This window comes from Cryptomeria japonica, chromosome 4, assembly GCF_030272615.1.
Source record: "Cryptomeria japonica chromosome 4, Sugi_1.0, whole genome shotgun sequence".
NCBI classification, from domain to species: domain Eukaryota; kingdom Viridiplantae; phylum Streptophyta; class Pinopsida; order Cupressales; family Cupressaceae; genus Cryptomeria; species Cryptomeria japonica.
In genome coordinates, this window is record NC_081408.1 from 325242565 (window position 1) to 325261132 (window position 18568).

Below are 18568 nucleotides of genomic sequence, written 5' to 3' on the forward strand. Positions count from 1 at the left end.
AAAACCTCAGATTGTCCTTCTCAAAGATAACACCTTGAGTTGCCATCATGTATCTCCTAAAAAAGTCAAGCTACTTCCGAAGGATCTAGCTCTAATACCAATTGTTGGTAGCAACAATGAGGGAAGACTAAGAGGGGGGTGAATCATTCTTCACTGGATTAACAAACTCAACCAAAAAGACAGATGTGATAAATTGTAGCAATAATAAAGATAAGAAAATTAACAACACAACACACCACACCAAGATTTTTGACGTGAAAAACCCAGTTAAGGAAAAAACCATGGTGGGAGCCTACCCACAGTAAGATGATACTCTTTAGTAGTATGTGAAAATATTACAATGGGGAATGCACAAGCATTTAGGCACACTGCATAGAGCTTACTGCTCAAATGATAGTGGTCTAAAAGACTACAACCCATAGGGAAGTCTCACTGATTTACAACAAGATTCGGACTACAATCTAGAAGAAATGAACTACAATAATAGCATCTACAAATACCTAATGACAGTTCTGGTTAAGCATAAATGTCTGCTCTGCAACACCAATGTCTCCTCAATCTCAACATCAAAGGTTAAATCTCTTGTTCGCATGCATACGACTCTCTGATAATGTAGACACAACATCCACACCCAAATTACATAATAACACCACCTATTTATACAAATCATCAACCTTGACAACAAGGCTGACTAAACCCTCAACTCACAATTACAAAATCATATTACATGATACAAAGATCAACTACCAGACCAATATAATGATATACATGACATAACATAGACCTAAATCAAATTCCCAAATGCTCAAATCCATCGGAAATCACACCAAGATCAACCGCAACACACTACACCACTGAGAATATCACATAACATGAAAAATTATCACCGGTTCATCAAAGTCACAAAAAAATTGCACAATGATCAATGCGTATCACCAAAACAAATAGGACACGACTAGGAAACACTAGAAAGCACGCTAGAATCGTCAAAAACAGTTACACCAACACCACTTATCAAATCTTCACCTATCAACGTTTGAAAGCTCAAGAACACAACCAATCAACAACTGTCATGAAGAAAGATAACTTATGGAGCACCAAATCATGATCCATCTGAAATGAATATATACAAGACCATCCGAAACAATATTCCAAAATTTCAGCACAAGATCTGATCACACCGGAATATATTAGAGGAAATACCGAACTCTATAAAATAGTGATCAGTAAAACAAAATTGCAAATCCGGATTATAAGATCTTCCCAAACACAAAGGAGAAAATCATAGGAATATGTTGACATCAATGATAACAACATATCCTAGCAGCAGCAATGACCAACAATATCCAATAGCTATATGGTCCATTGATTGTGCCATTTCCTGTTATCTAGCTAATGCATCTTTGTTCAAAGATATCAATTTCATCTTCATATTCTTCCCCATTTGTTTTTTACTCAAATTCATCAAACTCTATTTCTCGAAATCTCTACCCTAGCATCTCCTTGTTGGGCATTATGTCCATTTCAACATTTTCCCCTATTGTATTCTTGTTTATCTCAGTCAATTTGTTGCTTCCAATGATGCCATTCATTGCATTGTTATATGTAGTCCCTGATCCATGACAGACTACTAATGCCAAGTTGGGTGTTGTTCCTTCCTTCATTCCATTTCTATACATTCCCTTTGTCATGTGTGTTGATGTGGTCTTTGGATTCAAGATGCGTCTAATACATTTTTCTTGAGATTTTGGGGATTCCTCTTTCCCAATGTCCATTACAGTGTTCGATGGTTTCTCTATTTTGTTTTCTTTCCAGGAAGGAACCTCTTGTGTCTTCTTTCTCCACTCTATTTTTTTGTCCACTTTGTCTTTAGGCATTTATCAATTGAATGTGTCCTTCTTAAGTAGTATATGCAAAAAAAAAATCTTCTTCTACTTTGATATTCTACTCCCAGATGCCAGATTTGGTATTTAGTCTTAGATATGACGGGATTTATTTTATGTGGAGAGCCTTTATTCTAGAAAATAGGGTCAACTCCTCTGTACCCATCTCCATTCCCACTATTCGACCTATATTTTTCCCAATCTCATGTAATAATTCACTAGTCCAGAATTCAAAGGGAAGATTGTTCAGTCTTAGTCATACTGGTTTTTCTAATGGAGCTCTTTTGATGGGATCAAAGTGCCTCACCCAATTTTGTATAAAAATAAGTTTGCCCTCATACCACCACACAATTTTTTCCATTACCTCTTCCCTTTGTTTTCCTATTTCAAAGATTGCTATAAAGAAATGTTTGTCTATGAATTTTATTTCCATGTTATTGCCCCATTTATTACAAATACACTTCCTCAGGGCTTCTCTGGTAGGGTTTAGCCCCATTACTTTCCCTATTATTGTATGATTATCAAGAAATCGTGCCTCTCCTTCAACAATTTTTCTAAATTAATTTCTACTAGGCTAGGTGTGTACCCTTACTTTTGCTTGGTTCGATTTTCCAAATTGTTGGAATCCTTTTAAGCCATTGTTTTTTTCCTTCGGTGATTGCTTCGTTGTGAATTTGTCTATGTTTTTGTGTCATCTTCCTTTCAGCTATTTAGGGTATCCCCTTAGGGGAATCCTATTTACACCCTCTACGAAACTTGGGGAGTATGCATTTGTCCTTGGTTTGAATGTATTATTTGATATTTGTAGAGGAATTCAGATATTCCTGATTAAAGCTTGTTGATAATCCATGTTTAAGCAGAGCATTTATTTTATATTTCATATGAATTAAATTTTTCAAATTATTAATGATATCTCAAAAACTTATTTTATTTAATAAAAAAAAAATCTGAAAAGCCATTAAGATATTAGTCATTTTCACCCATCGGTAGCTCAAGAAATAATGAGTTCAAGAAAGTATTCTCATGCAGGATGGATCGATTTCAGTGGATCCTTCCTTGGATTGATTTAAGTGGCCCTATAGAGAGTTCAAGAAAGTAAAACAAATAACTATAATGAAGGCCTGAACACCTCCTCTATTGTTATCCATCCTTCACTTCCATCTATATTTCTATAGCCTCCCACTGATGAGTTAGGCCAGCCCACAAACTATATCTTTACACTGGAACACCATGAGATACAGGATGGAACAACATGAGCCCTTCCCCGGCTCTGGCCCCATCCTAATCGATATGTGGAGCTACCGCGGGTGAGGCAGGAAGCTAATTAACAAGTTGCCTTCCTGAGGGCAGCAACCGAGGGCTTTGGTTCTCACTGCTTTTGTTCGAGAAAGATCCAAATAAATGTTCAATCAACAAACTAACCATCACCTCTATCTAGCTTTATTTCCTATCGAGTAGTGCTAGAGTTCACCCTCAGTAGGAAGTTAGGGCCCCAGGAGATAGAGTTCAACAATCTGAAGGATGAAGTCAGCTATCGGGTGGGATTGAAGCCAATCTGAAATGCTCTATCGGCTTTCTCATCTACCAATCTCACTATAGTTCTCTGTTGGCAGGATTGAAGCTAGATGAAGGAGTTGGTGCCCTTCCAAACTAGTTCTCTCTCCTCACTCTTCAAGTGAGAGGCAAGTCCCATCCTTTGTTACTTTAAGAGAAAATTTTCCCATCCTTTATATTATACCGTGCCCCTGGTCGAGCATTCTTTCTTTCCACCTTCACTTGGGGGTAATGAAGAACTATCAAGAATTCAACTAGTTCAACTCCATCTAAACATCCTTGCCTTCCTTCCATTTAGGAGGTGGTGCATGTTGTCCATCGGTCTCCATCTGTTAGGGCCCCCAATCAACTTAGCTAACCCGATCGATGCTTTGTTTCTATCTGTCATTCTTTCCTACTAACAATTGTTCTTTCTTTCCTACTAACAACTTCACCCCCAAGAAATCAAGTTGGGCCCTACCATCTACTATATCCCATCCTTCACCTCCTATAGTGAGTAACATGCCTCAACTAGCTTCCAACATCATCTAGCTCCTCCTTCCATTACCCAGTAACTAATATAGCTCCGGGGGTGAGGATGGGCCATTACCCGATAGTTGATTAGGGTACTCGGACTGGGTACTCGGACTGCTTTCTTTCCTTCCATCCTGGCTAAACAAAATAGTTTATTTGCTTGCTCTGAGAAGTTGAGAGAGAAAACTATCTCTGGTCTCCAACCAGAAGGAAGTAGCTTTATTTTGAGAAGGAAGGTCGATCCAAATTAGTTTCCCTGGGCAGGATGGACTACTATAGATTCCCTCCCACCCAATGTGAAGGTGGTGGCTAGATGGAACCATGCATATGGAAGGAACTAGCTGGAAGTAACAAGGTGGGTTGTATTGTTTAGTTAAGATTATTTTTGAATGGGAGTCAGTCCCACCTACCTGAGCTTTCATTCACCTTGATGTTGTATTTGAATTCTGATCGGGACTCAACATTTTGTCTCAGTTCATTAGCTAGGTTCACCTTGAGATACCTCAGTTCATTGGATAGCTATTCAACTTGACTTATTCACTCTGATCGAGACTCATGGTTCAGTGAATCAATTAGTAGAGAGAGGTAGGCAGGTGACGGTTTCTTGCACTATTGTTTGTTCCATTTCTTGGGGGTAGGTGTAATACGAGGTAGTGGTGGACGAGAGAAGGTGAAAGGTGAGATTGCTTGGTTCGATGGCTCAAGAAGAGATCAGTTCGAGAGAAAAGGTTTGATTTCTTGTTGAGATTGCTTGGGGGTGGGGTTGATCAGTCTAGGTATGCAGTGAGATTGATTTCCTTGATGGTTTGTGATAACAGGAATAGCTATTATTTTCTTTTAAGTTCCCACTCCCATAGAATTGTAGGGTGATAAGTCCATAGAATTGTAGAGAGCTCTTTACAAACCCTTTAGAATAGTAGGGGCCACCCATGGAATTTTAGGGCTTGATTGAAACCCCCAGCCCCCTATGATTCTATGGGGGTAGGGGGGCCTTTAGAATAGCAGGGGGATAGCCCTTTAGAATAGTAGGGGGATAGCCCTTTAGACTAGTAGGGGTCTAGCCCTTCAAATAATAGGGGGGCATGCATGGGTACCATTTATTTGTTCCCATGAAGATAGGGTGGGTGGTTGAATCATAGGGGCCCTCCCACCCGAACTATACCCCCCACCTAGGGGTGGGGGGAGGAGTAATAGAAAGAGAGAGTCTGTTTTGGGTAGCCCAGTTTGCATCAAGAGCACATGTATGTTTATTCCCGTGATTAGCTCTTGATTCAGTGACAATGTTTCTTCCCGTAGCCCCCTTATAATAGTAGGGGTTCAGCTTTGAATGGTTCTGTTTCGCCACTTTGTCCTCATGTAGGGTGGGGGGGCCTACTATTCTATGGTAGTGGTTGGTAGATGAGTTTCATCATAGGTTGTATGGCTTAGACCAATTTTCTTGCACAGCTTTTCTAGTTAGATCATTTGGATGGTTCGTTAGCTAGTGATGGGTATGTTTCGGTAACAACTTTAACTGGATCACTATAGTTCTTGGGGTGATTACCTAGCCTAATGGCTAGCAAGAGATGCCCAACCTTTCTCATGATAGAAGCACGAGTTTGTTTAGTTTCTTGCTCATTCTCAGTATCAATGACTAGCTCTAGCTCTACCCAAGACTTCATAAATAATTTCTGATCATTTAGGTACCAGTAGGAATAAAAGGGTGTAGCACCGATGATAGATCAAAGTTACCTCACTTTGCTTCAGGAGAAATATGCCCACTACCTAAGGGTGTATGGAATCAATGGAAATGGAGTCATCTCTAGAACATGCCCATAAATAATGAAATGTACCTAGGTTAAAGGAAGGTTCTCAGGATATCAGAGCAGAGGTTTGAATCCTCCGGTTCCAGTCCACCCCATTGAATTGTAAGGCCAGGAATGAAAATGAATGAAATAATGGACCATAGAATTGTAGGGAGGCTGGTTCAAGTTGGCCCCATAGAATTGTAGGGAACCGAAAGGGCCTACTATTTTCTAGGCAAGTGAGAAAACAAGCTGGAAATAAATTGAAAGGAAAGCTAGATTAATACGCTTGCTAGATTAAGCAATCAAAAAATCTTCTTTAATATTGGAAATTGAACCTATCCCTACCTAGAGCCTATTGCCAAGGGAAATGGATTTGAGAAAAGACCTAACAACCTACCCTAACAACCTTTCCTAACAACCTACCCTTGCCCCTACCCTAACAACCTACACTTTAGCACTTCACCTTACCTGGTAAGACAAGTAAGGGAGAGCATGTTACATATGGTATCTAGCCACATAGAATGATCAACTATAGTTCTCTAGTTCCCCTGTAGGCAGATTGATCGACTAGGATTTCTTATCGAGCTGGTCCAGAAAGCCCTCAAGGAAATTCATTCTCATTCATCTCCATATGCATGCCCATAGGATAGTAGGGTGATGACGAAGTGGACCCAATAGTAGAATGATCTCCTACTCACTCGTAGGTAGAGGGTGTTGAGACCATAGCATGCTACATGGCTTTATGTTTAGTAAGTGTTCTCACAGAAGTAAGAGCCTCCTTGGGAGCAAGTTGTCCCCACCTATCACAACGAAACACAAATTATCCCATCTTTACCCCATCCCTAGCCCATCCATAAAGAAAGGTTGCATATCTCTCGGGTTCTAGAATCTCAGCAAGCATGTGGCCCTCTTTATGCACTATGTTCTAGTTCACCAAGACCATAATGGAACAACAAAGTGGCTTGCTTCCTGGTATCACACTCTTTCAGATCAGATGGAAGACCCAATTGATTCAACCTGGTATCTTAATGCCCTGACTTTGATTGATTGAAGTAGTTCCAAACTTAGAATTCCGATCACGTGCACTCTGCTTGCATACGAAAGCTTCTCAAGTTGCCTACTATTCTAATGGGGCAGGGAATTGAGTTGGGTCACTTTCATAGTCATGTCCGCGAGAAGCTTATTGAGCAATTGCCAAGATCAATTTATGATCCTATAGATCTTTTCCACCCGGAAATCCCACCAAATGATTACTAAATTACTACATGGAGAAAACCGTGTGCAATGAAAATTGCAAGCATGGTTTCGGGAGAGATTTTTTGCTCTTATAAAAAGAGCGAATAATCCACTCCATTCGATGAGTTCTGGGTTCAAGTCTTGGGCAACCTAGAGTACTAGAATCTAGTACCTAAAGGTATTTTTACTTATGATCCAATCCAATGTATGTTATTCATTGCTCTTAATAAGCAAGAGAGGCAGCATCCCATTATTCGGGAATCATCTGAGAAATGATAAGGTCTTTCTTACCCAGTTTTCTCCAATAACATTTATTCAAGGTAATAAATACTATTATTTATTACCTTGAATCATAAAGAAAGAAGGAATGCTTATAGATCACATTAATATCGGTATTAATACCCACAAATATTATACTATTCAAAAGTACTTCAATATATGTGCATATAGTTTATGGAGGAAGATACCATGAATTTCTATAGTATTCATAAAGATGTCAAAATAAATATTGGTTGACATACAGATATGAATTATATTATACTGTTGAATAACAAGCCTTATGTGTATGCTTGGGAGCTTCTAGTGATTAAATAAACCAAGTTATAACCGTGACCACAATTTTAGAAAGACGCGAAAGCACAAGCCTATGAAATCATTTTTGCGATTGGATAACTAGCACTGAAAAACCGCCTTTACATTGGATGGTTCAATGTCTTCATGATTCCTTCCCTATTGTTTGCAACCTTTGTATTCATTATCACTTTCATTGCAACTCCTCCAGTAGATATTGATGGTATTCGTGAACTTGTTTCCAGTTCTCTTCTTTCTAAAAACAATACTATTTCTGGTGCTATTATTCCTACCTCTGCAACCATTTGTCTGCATTTCTATCCCATCTGGGAAGCATCTTTTTTTGATGAATGGCTATACAATGGTGGTCCCTATGAGCTAATCGTTCTACACTTCCTACTTGGTGTAGCTTCCTATATGGGTCATGAGAGGGAACTTAGCTGTAGAAAATCTATTATAGTTACTGATTATTATCCTCCTATCTTTGATAGACTATTTGAGCAACAAATATTGGAAAATAACACAACTGCAATTTCACAAACTCACAAAAAATGCGCAACACAATGAACACAATATTTTCGGACAATTGTCCCTAGAAAAACCCCGAAGGGAAAACCAGTACTGCAGATGAGAAATATATTAAACTTCAGCAAATTAAGAGATACAAATACTGCTTCCCTATTACTGGCAGAGCTCTGACGATCTCCTAATCCTCCTACTGATATTCCACCCCGCTACTATCCCAATGCTATCACTGTGCCCTTGCTAACACTGCAAGACTACTTGCTAACACTGCAAGTTCTTCACACAATTCATTGTTTTCCAAATGCCCCTTGACCCCCTTATATACTACTCTCGTTGGAAAACCAACGACTGAGATTAATTCTCAATCAACGGCTGAGATTATAAACAACTAAACAACCCTAACCAAATTGGTTGCTAGAAGTTTCTAGAAAGAGTCAAATAATTAATAAAAATTGTTTGAACTCTAACTACATTTGTTAGCAAACAATTATTTACTAATTATTTAGCAAATGGACAAACAATTGTCCAAGCTAATAAACTAACAAACTAACATTAGCTTCTGTCTAGGTATGCATCCTTGGATTGTTGTTGTATTCAGCTCTAGAAGCAGCAACTACTGTTGTTTTCTTGATTTACCCTATTGGTCAAGGAAGTTTCTCTTATGGTATGCCTCTAGGAATCTCTGGTACTTTCAATTTCATGATCGTATTCCAGGCTGAACATAATATTCTTATGCATCCATTTCACATGTTAGGTGTAGCTGGTGTATTCGATGGCTCTCTATTTAGTGCTATGCATGGTTCCTTAGGAACTTCAAGTTTGATTAGGGAAACTACTGAAAATGAGTCTGCTAATGCAGGTTACAAATTTGGTTAGGAAGAAGAAACCTACAATATTGTAGCTGCTCACAATTATTTCGGTTGATTGATCTTTCAATATGCTAGTTTCAACAACTCTCCTTCTCTACATTTCTTTTTAGCTGCTTGGCCAGTAGTAGGTATCTGGTTTACTGCTTTGGGCATCAACACTATGGCTTTCAACTTAAATGGATTCAATTTCAACCAATCTGTTGTTGACAGTCAATGTAGTTTAATTAACACTTGGGCCGATATCATTAATCGTGCTAACCTTGGTATGGAAGTGATGCACAAGCGTAACGCTCACAAATTCCCTCTAGATCTATCTATTATTGAAGGTAATTCTATAGACGGATAATTACTCAATCTGATGAATTGTTAATGTCTTTTATTCCTTGAAAAGCAAAAAAGAAAGCAGTGCCAAAACCAAAAGGTTTGGTACTATTTTTTTCGTCTAATTTTTCCGTCATAAAACTTTTTTTTTTGCGAGCAGAGCACAATAATTGTTTATTGTGCATCCAGCAGGAATTGAACTCGCGACTTCCCAATTATGAGCTGGGTGCTTTAACCATTCAACCATGGATGCATAATAATAATAATAAGTATCGGCTTAGATCTTAAATTGGATACCCAAAACAATTGTTTTCAACAAACAAATAAAGAAATGTAACGAACTCGTTCAAGAGTTGTATTTAAGGTTATTTATCTTGCAATGCATCACTTTGATGTCCAGCCAGAGCTTTCCAACAAAACTGAAGAGTTCATAACTAACTAATAATATATCAGTTTCATTATTAGTTCATTTTCGAGGCTTATAACCATTCTTCTTGAAATGGAATGACCGTAGACAAAGACTGGTACTATTTTTTTCGTCTAATTTTTCCATCATAAACCTAATTTTTTTTGCGAGCAGAGCACAATAATTGTTTATTGTGCATCCAGCGGGAATTGAACCTGCGACTTCCCAATTATGAGTTAGGTGCTTTAACCATTCAACCATGGATGCATAATAATAATAATAAGTATCGGCTCAGATCTTAAATTGGATACCCAAAACTATTATTTTCAACAAACAAATAAAGAAATGTAACAAACTTGTTCAAGAGTTGTATTGAAGGTTATTTATCTTGCAATGCATCACTTTGATGTCCGGACAGAGCTTGCCAACAAAACTGAAGAGTTCATAACTAACTAATAATATATCAATTTCATTATTAGTTCATTTTCGGGGCTTAGAACCATTCTTCTTGAAATGGAATGACTGTAGACTGAGACTGTCAATTAGTTTGGGGCGGACGTAGCCAAGTGGTTCCAAGGCAGTGGATTGTGAATCCACCATGCGCAGGTTCTATCCCCATCGTTCGCCCGGTAAAATAAATTGATCGGATTCAATTCATTGTGGTTTTCTATCATGAATCAAATGATGAGTGATTGACAATACATATAAAATATCTTACTATGAAATATTACAAAAATATGTATTTAAATATTAACATAAGTGGAAAAAATCCATTAATATTTTCCAAGCTATAAAACTAATTATCAGTTCTTGCGATAGGCATAGAACTATTGGTAAGGCTTATTCTTTAACTAATTATTAATTAAAAAAATAAATTAACAAATCAAAATAAAGAATTTTTTCTTCCAAAAAAACATTTAATTTTTATTAAAGTATAGATGCAAATTTTTTAATTAAAATATTAAGAAAATTAATTATCTTCAATTTTATTGGTTTTTAAACTTTAGGTGATAGGAGAGAACTTTCTATTTTGAATCTTTTTTAAAGATCGGAGGATCTTTTTGTGGCTAAATTGAATAATTTCCAATTTTAGTTCTTGCCATAATAAATAGTTGAAAAGTGCAAAAGTAAATTGTGTAGTGGAAATGAAAATAAACAAAATTAGACCATTAGGTGCAGCTAAACCTCCAATTTTTTTTGGCAAAAATCAGCTCATGCATGTAGTTTGTTCTACAACAATATTCAACAAAGCCCGGGTTGCGGACACTATGGATTAGTTGGAGCTAGAAGCGGCAGAAATGCTTCAAAATTTGACCTAAGTCCGAGCTTCTGTCGGTCCTTTTTGGTTTTTACTCTGTTTTGTTCTCTTGCTTGTTGGCATTTTGTTCGCCAACTGTCTTTCCTTTAGTTGTTGTCTTTTGTTTAGCTGTGTTAATGCTTATCTTTTGATCTTCCTTCTAACCTGGTTTCAGGGACCCATCAAAACCTGTTTTCCGTTAATCAAAAACATTTTAAGGGAAGAAAGCATAAAACCACAATCTTTAAAAAAGATTCAAAATAGAAAGTTCTCTCATATCGCCTAAAATTCAAGAACCAATTAAATTGAAGATAATTAATTTTTTTAATTAAAAAATTTGTATTTATACTTTAATAAAGATTAATAAATTTTTTGGTATGCCTATGGCAAGAACTAACAAGTTTAATGAATTATAATGAGTTTGAATGAGAATGCACCATAATATAGTTGGTTTTTAAATTGATTGCATTTATTTCATGAATAATAGTTGCTATATACAAACATTTACGTGTGCATCAAATGAGGAGATTGAGTTAATCTCATAAAGTCGCTAATTCTATAAATAAATATAAATTTTAAAAAAATCTGTAAAAATCTATTTTTTAATTTTTTTCTGATAAAATCACCAATTCTATAAATAAATATAAATTTAAGAAAATCTGTAAAAATCTATTTTTTATTTTTTAAAAAATCTCATCTCATTGAATACAAACACCATATTGAAATCAATTGAATGCATTCGGAGAACCAACTTCTATTTGTTTGGAAGCAGCTAAATTCTATACAATAATATTCTGTTTCAGTTTTTAAAAGTTATAATAATAGAATAAATTTTGCAAAAAATATCAGGAATGAAATCTTTATGTTCTACATCTCTATTATTGTTAAACCACAAAAAAATCACACTAACAAATATTATGTTCTACATCTCTATTATTAGAATATCATTTTATGTGAAGATTGTTATGGCATCTCTCTGTTGAGCCGCTGGGCCCTACACAATTAATTTATGTCCGAGTGCTAAGGACGCAATTGAATGGTCGGCGGGCCGCGGGAGGGATACTTTATTTTTACCTTCACTTTTGGTACATATGCTGTCTGCATCACCCGGCTGTAATAAGACCGAAAGATACGAAAGTGAGAATTGGTGAGATGTAGACTTTAATACCCATTCTCAGATCGAATCCAACCACATCAAGTCTGTGTTAACTTTTAAGTGTGCGCTTAGCAACTCTATTTTCTCAAGTCTTTTTTGGCGACTTTATTTTGTCTGCATAGAAACTTAAGAAAGTAATTTTACATTCAATCTCATTTCTGTTGGATGGCATCTGTAATTGGGGAAGCTGTTGTAGGAAAAGTTTTTGAGATAGCCGTTGAGATGGCTGTTCAGAAACTAAGTGATGAGGCAAATCTTGTGAGGAATTTCAGACAAGACTTCAGATGGTTAAACAAGAAACTCACATATGTGAGGGGTTTTCTGAGAGATGCTGATCAACAGTCTCGCCATAACGAGGGTGTCAAAGAATGGCTGGAAAGCATTCGCGGTTTTGTATTGCATGCAGAGGACATCTTTGAGGAATGTGCTGTACAATCCATGTATGGAGATAATGCTCAATCTTGTGGGTTGAGTCGTAATCAATTGATTTTTCGCTGGAGTATGGGGCGGAAAATTAGGGGCATGAAGAACCGCATGAGATCTATTATTGAAGATGGCAACGAGCTGAATCTATTGCATGAAGTTTGGTCTGCGAATGAAGCATCACCCACTACTACATCTCAAAGTGGAGACCGGAAGAAATCTAATCTTCTGCCCAGCGATTCACACCCTGTGGGAATACAATCCAAAATTGATGACATTCTCAGCTTGTTGGACAACAATGCCTCTCCCGTTGTTGGTGTGGTTGGGATGGGGGGCCTGGGCAAGACCTATCTTCTTCAGCAAGTTTGCAATGTGATCAGAGAAAGGTATGAGATATCTATATGGCTCTCTGTCTCTCAGTCCTATTCTATTTCCAAGTTGCAAAATGATTTAGCCTTTCAGTTAGATGAAAATTTACATAAGAAGATCAAGGATAGTGGAGTAAGTGAGCAGGTAGCAGCAAAGTTGATTTATGAAACGTTGCAAGGGAAAAGATGCCTTGTGGTGTTAGATGATGTGTGGAGGGCCAGCAGAGAAGATGATTTGTTAGCCAGACTTGGCCTGCTAAGTGGAAACAATAACCCATGCAAAATTGTTGTTACCACAAGAAGTAGGGAGGTTTGCAGTAATTTAAATGCTGAAATTTATTTGATGCAACATTTGTCTGATGAAGATAGCTGGAGGCTGTTTTGTTTTTATGCATTTGGGGGATCTGAGTCACAGCAGCATCTGGAAGACTTGGGTCGTAAGATTGTAAAGCAATGTGGAAATTTACCACTTGCTACCAAAACAGTAGCCGCATCTCTGGCAAAGACCAGATTGCCAACGGAGTGGGAGTCGAAGCTTCATGAGCTTGAAGGAGTTGTTGCTACCGATGTTGATCGGATCATGCCTATTCTTAGGTTGAGTTATGACTCATTGCCTGCACGTCTTAAAGCGTGCTTTGCTTATCTTTCTTTCTTTCCAGAGGACGAGGAGATAGATTGTGAGTATCTGATAAATTTGTGGATAGGGGAAGGTCTTATTCCAGCAGGAGATGGCCAGTGGGATGCGGCATGGGACTGTTTATATCAACTTGACAATCTATGTCTGCTTCAATTATGGGAACAAGTGGGATATCAACAATTGCTCGATGAAAGACTAACCAAATATTGTAGAATTCACGATCTTTTGCTTGATTTGGCCATACAGGTATCCAGAGAAAGTAAATGTGTGTTTTCTCTTGAGGAAGCCTCCAAAGATGCAAGTGCTGACTGTTGTCGGATCATACTGGCCGAGAAAAATATAAATGACGATGACATTTCAAAGAGTCGTCCTGTTTGTCTCCGCACATTCTCACTGTCTCAGAATGAGAGGATTGAAGGCATTCCGACAAATTTGTTTACCGCCATGAGAGGACTGCGAGTTCTCGATTTGAGTGGGACATTCATCTCCACATTGCCTGAGAGCATTGGAAAGATGAAACTCCTCAAACTATTGAATTTAAGAGATACATATATTGAGGAGGTACCAGAGTGTGTGAGGCATCTGAAAAGTCTCTTGTTTTTATATCTACCTTGGAGATGTGAGAAGTTACCAGTATGGATAAATGAAGTTAAATGTCTTCAACATTTAGAGTGCGAGCTGGTTCGTCGAATGCCAAAGGGATTGTCAATGCTGGTCTATTTGAGAACACTGCGATCAGCAAGGTTGGATCTATCCGTTGAAGAGGACGAATTCATGAGGTTACAGGATTTTGCCAATATGACTCAACTTCAGGAACTACAGTTAATTGTTAATGATGAAATGGAGTGGAAAGGGATAGAAGAAGGGATCCTTGTGAAGCTGGTGAAGATGCGTCGTCTAGTAATTCAAAACTCGACATCATCAAATGCAGGGGAGCTTCCGGAGAAGATGAAAGCCATGAAACATCTAGAAAGTCTTGGACTATGGAACTGTGCAGTGCCAAGTTGGATATGTGATTTGGCAAATCTGAGGGACCTCGAATTAGGTAGATGTGATTGTATTGATTGTCTGGAGTTGCAAAAAATGCCCAACCTAGTGAGGTTGGTGTTGTGGCGTACAAAGAATAATGGGCGTGAGGAATTGCCAAAGGTGTTTGGAAAGGCTGGAGGGTTTCCATGCCTCAGATTCTTAGAAATTGGTGACTTTGATGAATTAGAGGAGTTTCCAGAATTGGTGGAGGGGGAGATGGCATGTCTTGAGGAGTTACGTCTATTCGATTATAAGAAAGTGAAGAGAGTGGCATTGGAGCCGTTGAAAAGACTCAAGCTCTTCGATTGTCGCGAATCAGGAACCGCTGAATTAAAGGAGACATTGAAGGAAGGCGGAGCATATTGGCGTACAATCAAAGCCATCAATCCCCATTTAGCTATTAGATTAGATTGATATAGATTGACATTATTTAGCTTTTTTATGTTTAAAATTTTAAATTCCTAGTAATTTTTCATTACTAGTATAATAAATAAACAATGTTTATACATCATTATTATTTTTTAATACATTTACTTTTAATTTTACTTCTTTCTCAAAAAGCATTATTTATTATTTTAATAATTTTTGAAAAAAAATATTTTGTTGCATCTAATTTTTTATATTTAAATCTATATTTTTTTTATTGTTTTAAATATTTATTAAAAATGAAAAAAATGATTGTCATTTTTTTCATAAGATTATTTTTATAAGTCTACTAATTATAATATTTTTATTTTGTTTTTTATGTATTACTTGTTTTATAAATATTATATTTATGATTAAATATTAATATTATGATGTGAAAAGAATGACAAATTTAAGATAAAAGGTAAAAACAATTGTCAACACATTCACATCATTACACTCGACACACCTTGTTCCTATTGTAAAATGCCTTTAATATTAATTAGGGAATAAAATCCTTTTTATATAAATTTAGTTTAATATTTGATGTGTTCAATAAAGGTTTAATTAATTTGAAAGAAGTGAAAATTAATAGTTAAAATTTTTATTTTAAGAAAATTAAATGTTATGGATTAAGATTTCTAGTTCTAAAATTAATGATGAAATTTGGATATTGGATATTTATATAATCAATTTGATAATATACAAAAAAATTAGTGTATTTGGTATGTTCATTGTTTCAAATTGAAATATAATAGAAATATTTTATGCATTAATTCCAAGTGATTCTCTTTTGATCCAATTCTTATCTCTTTAATTGTGGTTGTATAGAAATACTTGACATTTGATGCACCACCACACTTGGCTGTAAGATCAGTGTAATCTTTTTTTTTTAAAGCAAGGTGGCAAGCCACATATATATTAATATAATAATAGGGTACAAAATCTGGTTCGACGAGCATATCTATGGGAAAGAACCAAAAAAAAGAAAACCTCCAGTTATAGCTACAATTTCAAAAGAAATCCCCTAAAAACTAATGCTAACCTAATGCAACTACATTAGTGAAATGATAGAAATATCATTTTTACAAGACCAGAATACCAAAATTCCAATTGGCTGTAGGACAACATAAGATCAATGTAATATTTTTTTAAAAAAAAATTTATCGCTAATTGGCCAAAGCTTGAATAGCTTTTGACTAGAGCTATGAACCAGTGGGGACACAGTAGGGGGCCCCATCCCCATTACATATCTTTGAATTATTATTATTATTATTATGTTTGATTAGATTGACCCCAAGACCTTCCCCATCCTATGGAAGGCCAAGAGTCACAACTTAGAATTCCACTTCAGATGTACCTATTGGGAATTGAACTTGGGTCTCCACAGTGAGAACCCAACGTTTTAACCAGTTAAGCTCAACCCGTTGGACTAAGATCAATGTAATCTTATTTGTAAATAAATATTATTTTTTATACTACCTTTGGAGTTGCCCTTATATCCTTCTTACTTTCATAAGTAGTCTTTATTTACTACCTTTATGGTTTTAATTTGAGGCTCTTTGAATTTTGGAGGATAAGCTTCTTTGTCCAACAAATTTTGAATTCTCATTTTTTCATATAGATGTATCTTCTATGTCATTATATGTTTTATGTTTTCACTATTTCAAAATTGAAATATAATGTAAATATTTTATAAGCTAATCTCAAGTAACTCCCTTTTGGTCATTCAATTATAGCTTGCATAGAAATATTTTTCATTTGATATGTACAACACCACACTTAGGACTCATGTAGGCTTATTTCTACATAAAACTCTAGCTTTTGTGCTATCTTTGCATATGCTTTATATGTCTTTCTTTCATAAATAATTTGTTCATTACACCTTTTATGTGTTACTTTCATAAATAATTTGTTTATTGGATTTTTATGTATTTTAATGTAAGTCTCTTTATATTTTAGAGTATAAGCTTCTTTTTCTATTAACATTGAAATCTTACTTTCTTATCTAGATGAATCTTGTATAAATAATGTATGAGGCTATCCTTCTCATATAGTATATTGTTTGATGTTTTTAGAAATTTATCTATTAAAAAATCACTTGCTTCAAATATAATGAGCTCATTGAATTTTGAAAATATTTCCTTCATGTATACATTTTTAACACATTGATGCAAAATAGAAGGAATAGTCATGCATTGTTATATTCATGGTCTCTAGAAGGAATACCCTTACAATATTCATGGTCTCAAAAGTAATATATTAAATAATGGAAAATATGGCATAATACCCAAGTAGTTTTTTTGAGCCCACTACTAGTTTTACAATAATGTATTACAATGTTTTAGTTAACATGCAATTTTAATGTAATCTTGGGCAACAACTTATCACAACGGTATTATCTAAGCAACATATGAGAATATACTAACAAGTGAGAAACCAAACAAACACAATTATTATACTTTATTGTGGAAGGTTTCCTTTGTTTTGCACATGATCCTTGAGTATGAGCTAATGTTTAGTTTCTATAGAATGAACTAGTTAGAGATGATTTTTTATTTATTAATAATAGATACATTTACATTATGCTAATTAGCATAGAGAACGAAATCATATAATTTGAAAGAATGAGAGAGTAAATATTGATTATATGATTAACAAGAGATTATTGATAAGTTTGAAGGTGTTCAAGAACATTAAGATGATCCTCATTAAGCATTTCAAGTTTATGAGGATGTTTCTGATGATATGTATTGTCATTAATAAGACCTTGGAGGGAAACTTGAAATGAAGGAATTTTCAACTCTAAGGACAAAATAACATCAACACCATACATGAGATTGCATAGAGTAGTACCAATGATTGTACGAATAATCATGCAATAGGCCCATAATGTGTATGACAATTGAGTATTCAATATTTATCATGTTGTATAATCATTTTACAAAGAATTTGTTCAATTATTTTAATGGAATCCTTAACTTGACCATAAGACCAAGGATAGTAAGGAGTAGAAAAATGATGTTGAGTATATCAAGAAGGAACCTAGATAGACTACTTTAGTTGTAGTAGATCAAAGAAAAATAGATTCAACCCACTTCTTGAAACAATCAGTTGTAATGATAATAAAAGTATGATCTTTAGAAGAAGGTGAAGAGATTTTTACAATAATGTCCAAACCCCACATGAAAAATGGCCAAAGGATTGGGCATGAAGTTATTGAGATGAATCTTATATTGATTTCACATGTAAGCATGGAGGGCACTTCTTGACAAAGAAAAAGGATTTTCGCTTTATTATTTTTCAATAGTAGCCCATTCTAAAAAGTCATTTCACTAAGGATCTACAACCAAAATATCCACCGCCAAGAATTGCATGGGCTTCTTTGAGGGAAAGAGATATTATTTCATTGATTACTTTTTCCACCTTGAGATTCCTCACAATAATTGTTTCTAGGCCATTGTATGCTCATGGTTGAGTATATGGTACAAATAAATTGTTGTTATATTTATTGAACTGACTTTATAATCTAATATATGAAAAAGGAATTATGTTATTGTAGTGCCCAAAACTCATGATGAAAAATCCT

General features: G+C 35.7%; 1 protein-coding gene, 1 non-coding gene and 1 pseudogene across 2 annotated transcripts; 2 read left to right on the forward strand and 1 right to left on the reverse strand.

Annotated features, from left to right (window-relative positions):
* The first annotated feature begins 7675 nt into the window (after positions 1–7675).
* On the forward strand, positions 7676–9283 carry LOC131036722 (photosystem II protein D1-like; annotated as a pseudogene).
* A 575-nt stretch (positions 9284–9858) lies between these two features.
* Positions 9859–9931, reverse strand: TRNAM-CAU (transfer RNA methionine (anticodon CAU)). Its single transcript has one exon. It is a non-coding gene; the product is annotated as a tRNA-Met (tRNA).
* Positions 9932–12089: 2158 nt separating this feature from the next.
* LOC131063554 (putative disease resistance protein RGA3) lies at positions 12090–15047 on the forward strand. Its single transcript, XM_057997403.2, has one exon. It carries the CDS (start codon positions 12283–12285, stop codon positions 14986–14988), a length of 2706 nt encoding a protein of 901 aa, XP_057853386.2. The 5' UTR covers positions 12090–12282; the 3' UTR covers positions 14989–15047.
* Positions 15048–18568: the final 3521 nt, after the last annotated feature.

What these genes read in the sequence shown, in the direction of transcription:
- LOC131063554 (XM_057997403.2), top strand. Translation starts at nt 12,283, where the DNA reads ATGGCATCTGTAATTGGGGAAGCTGTTGTAGGAAAAGTTTTTGAGATA.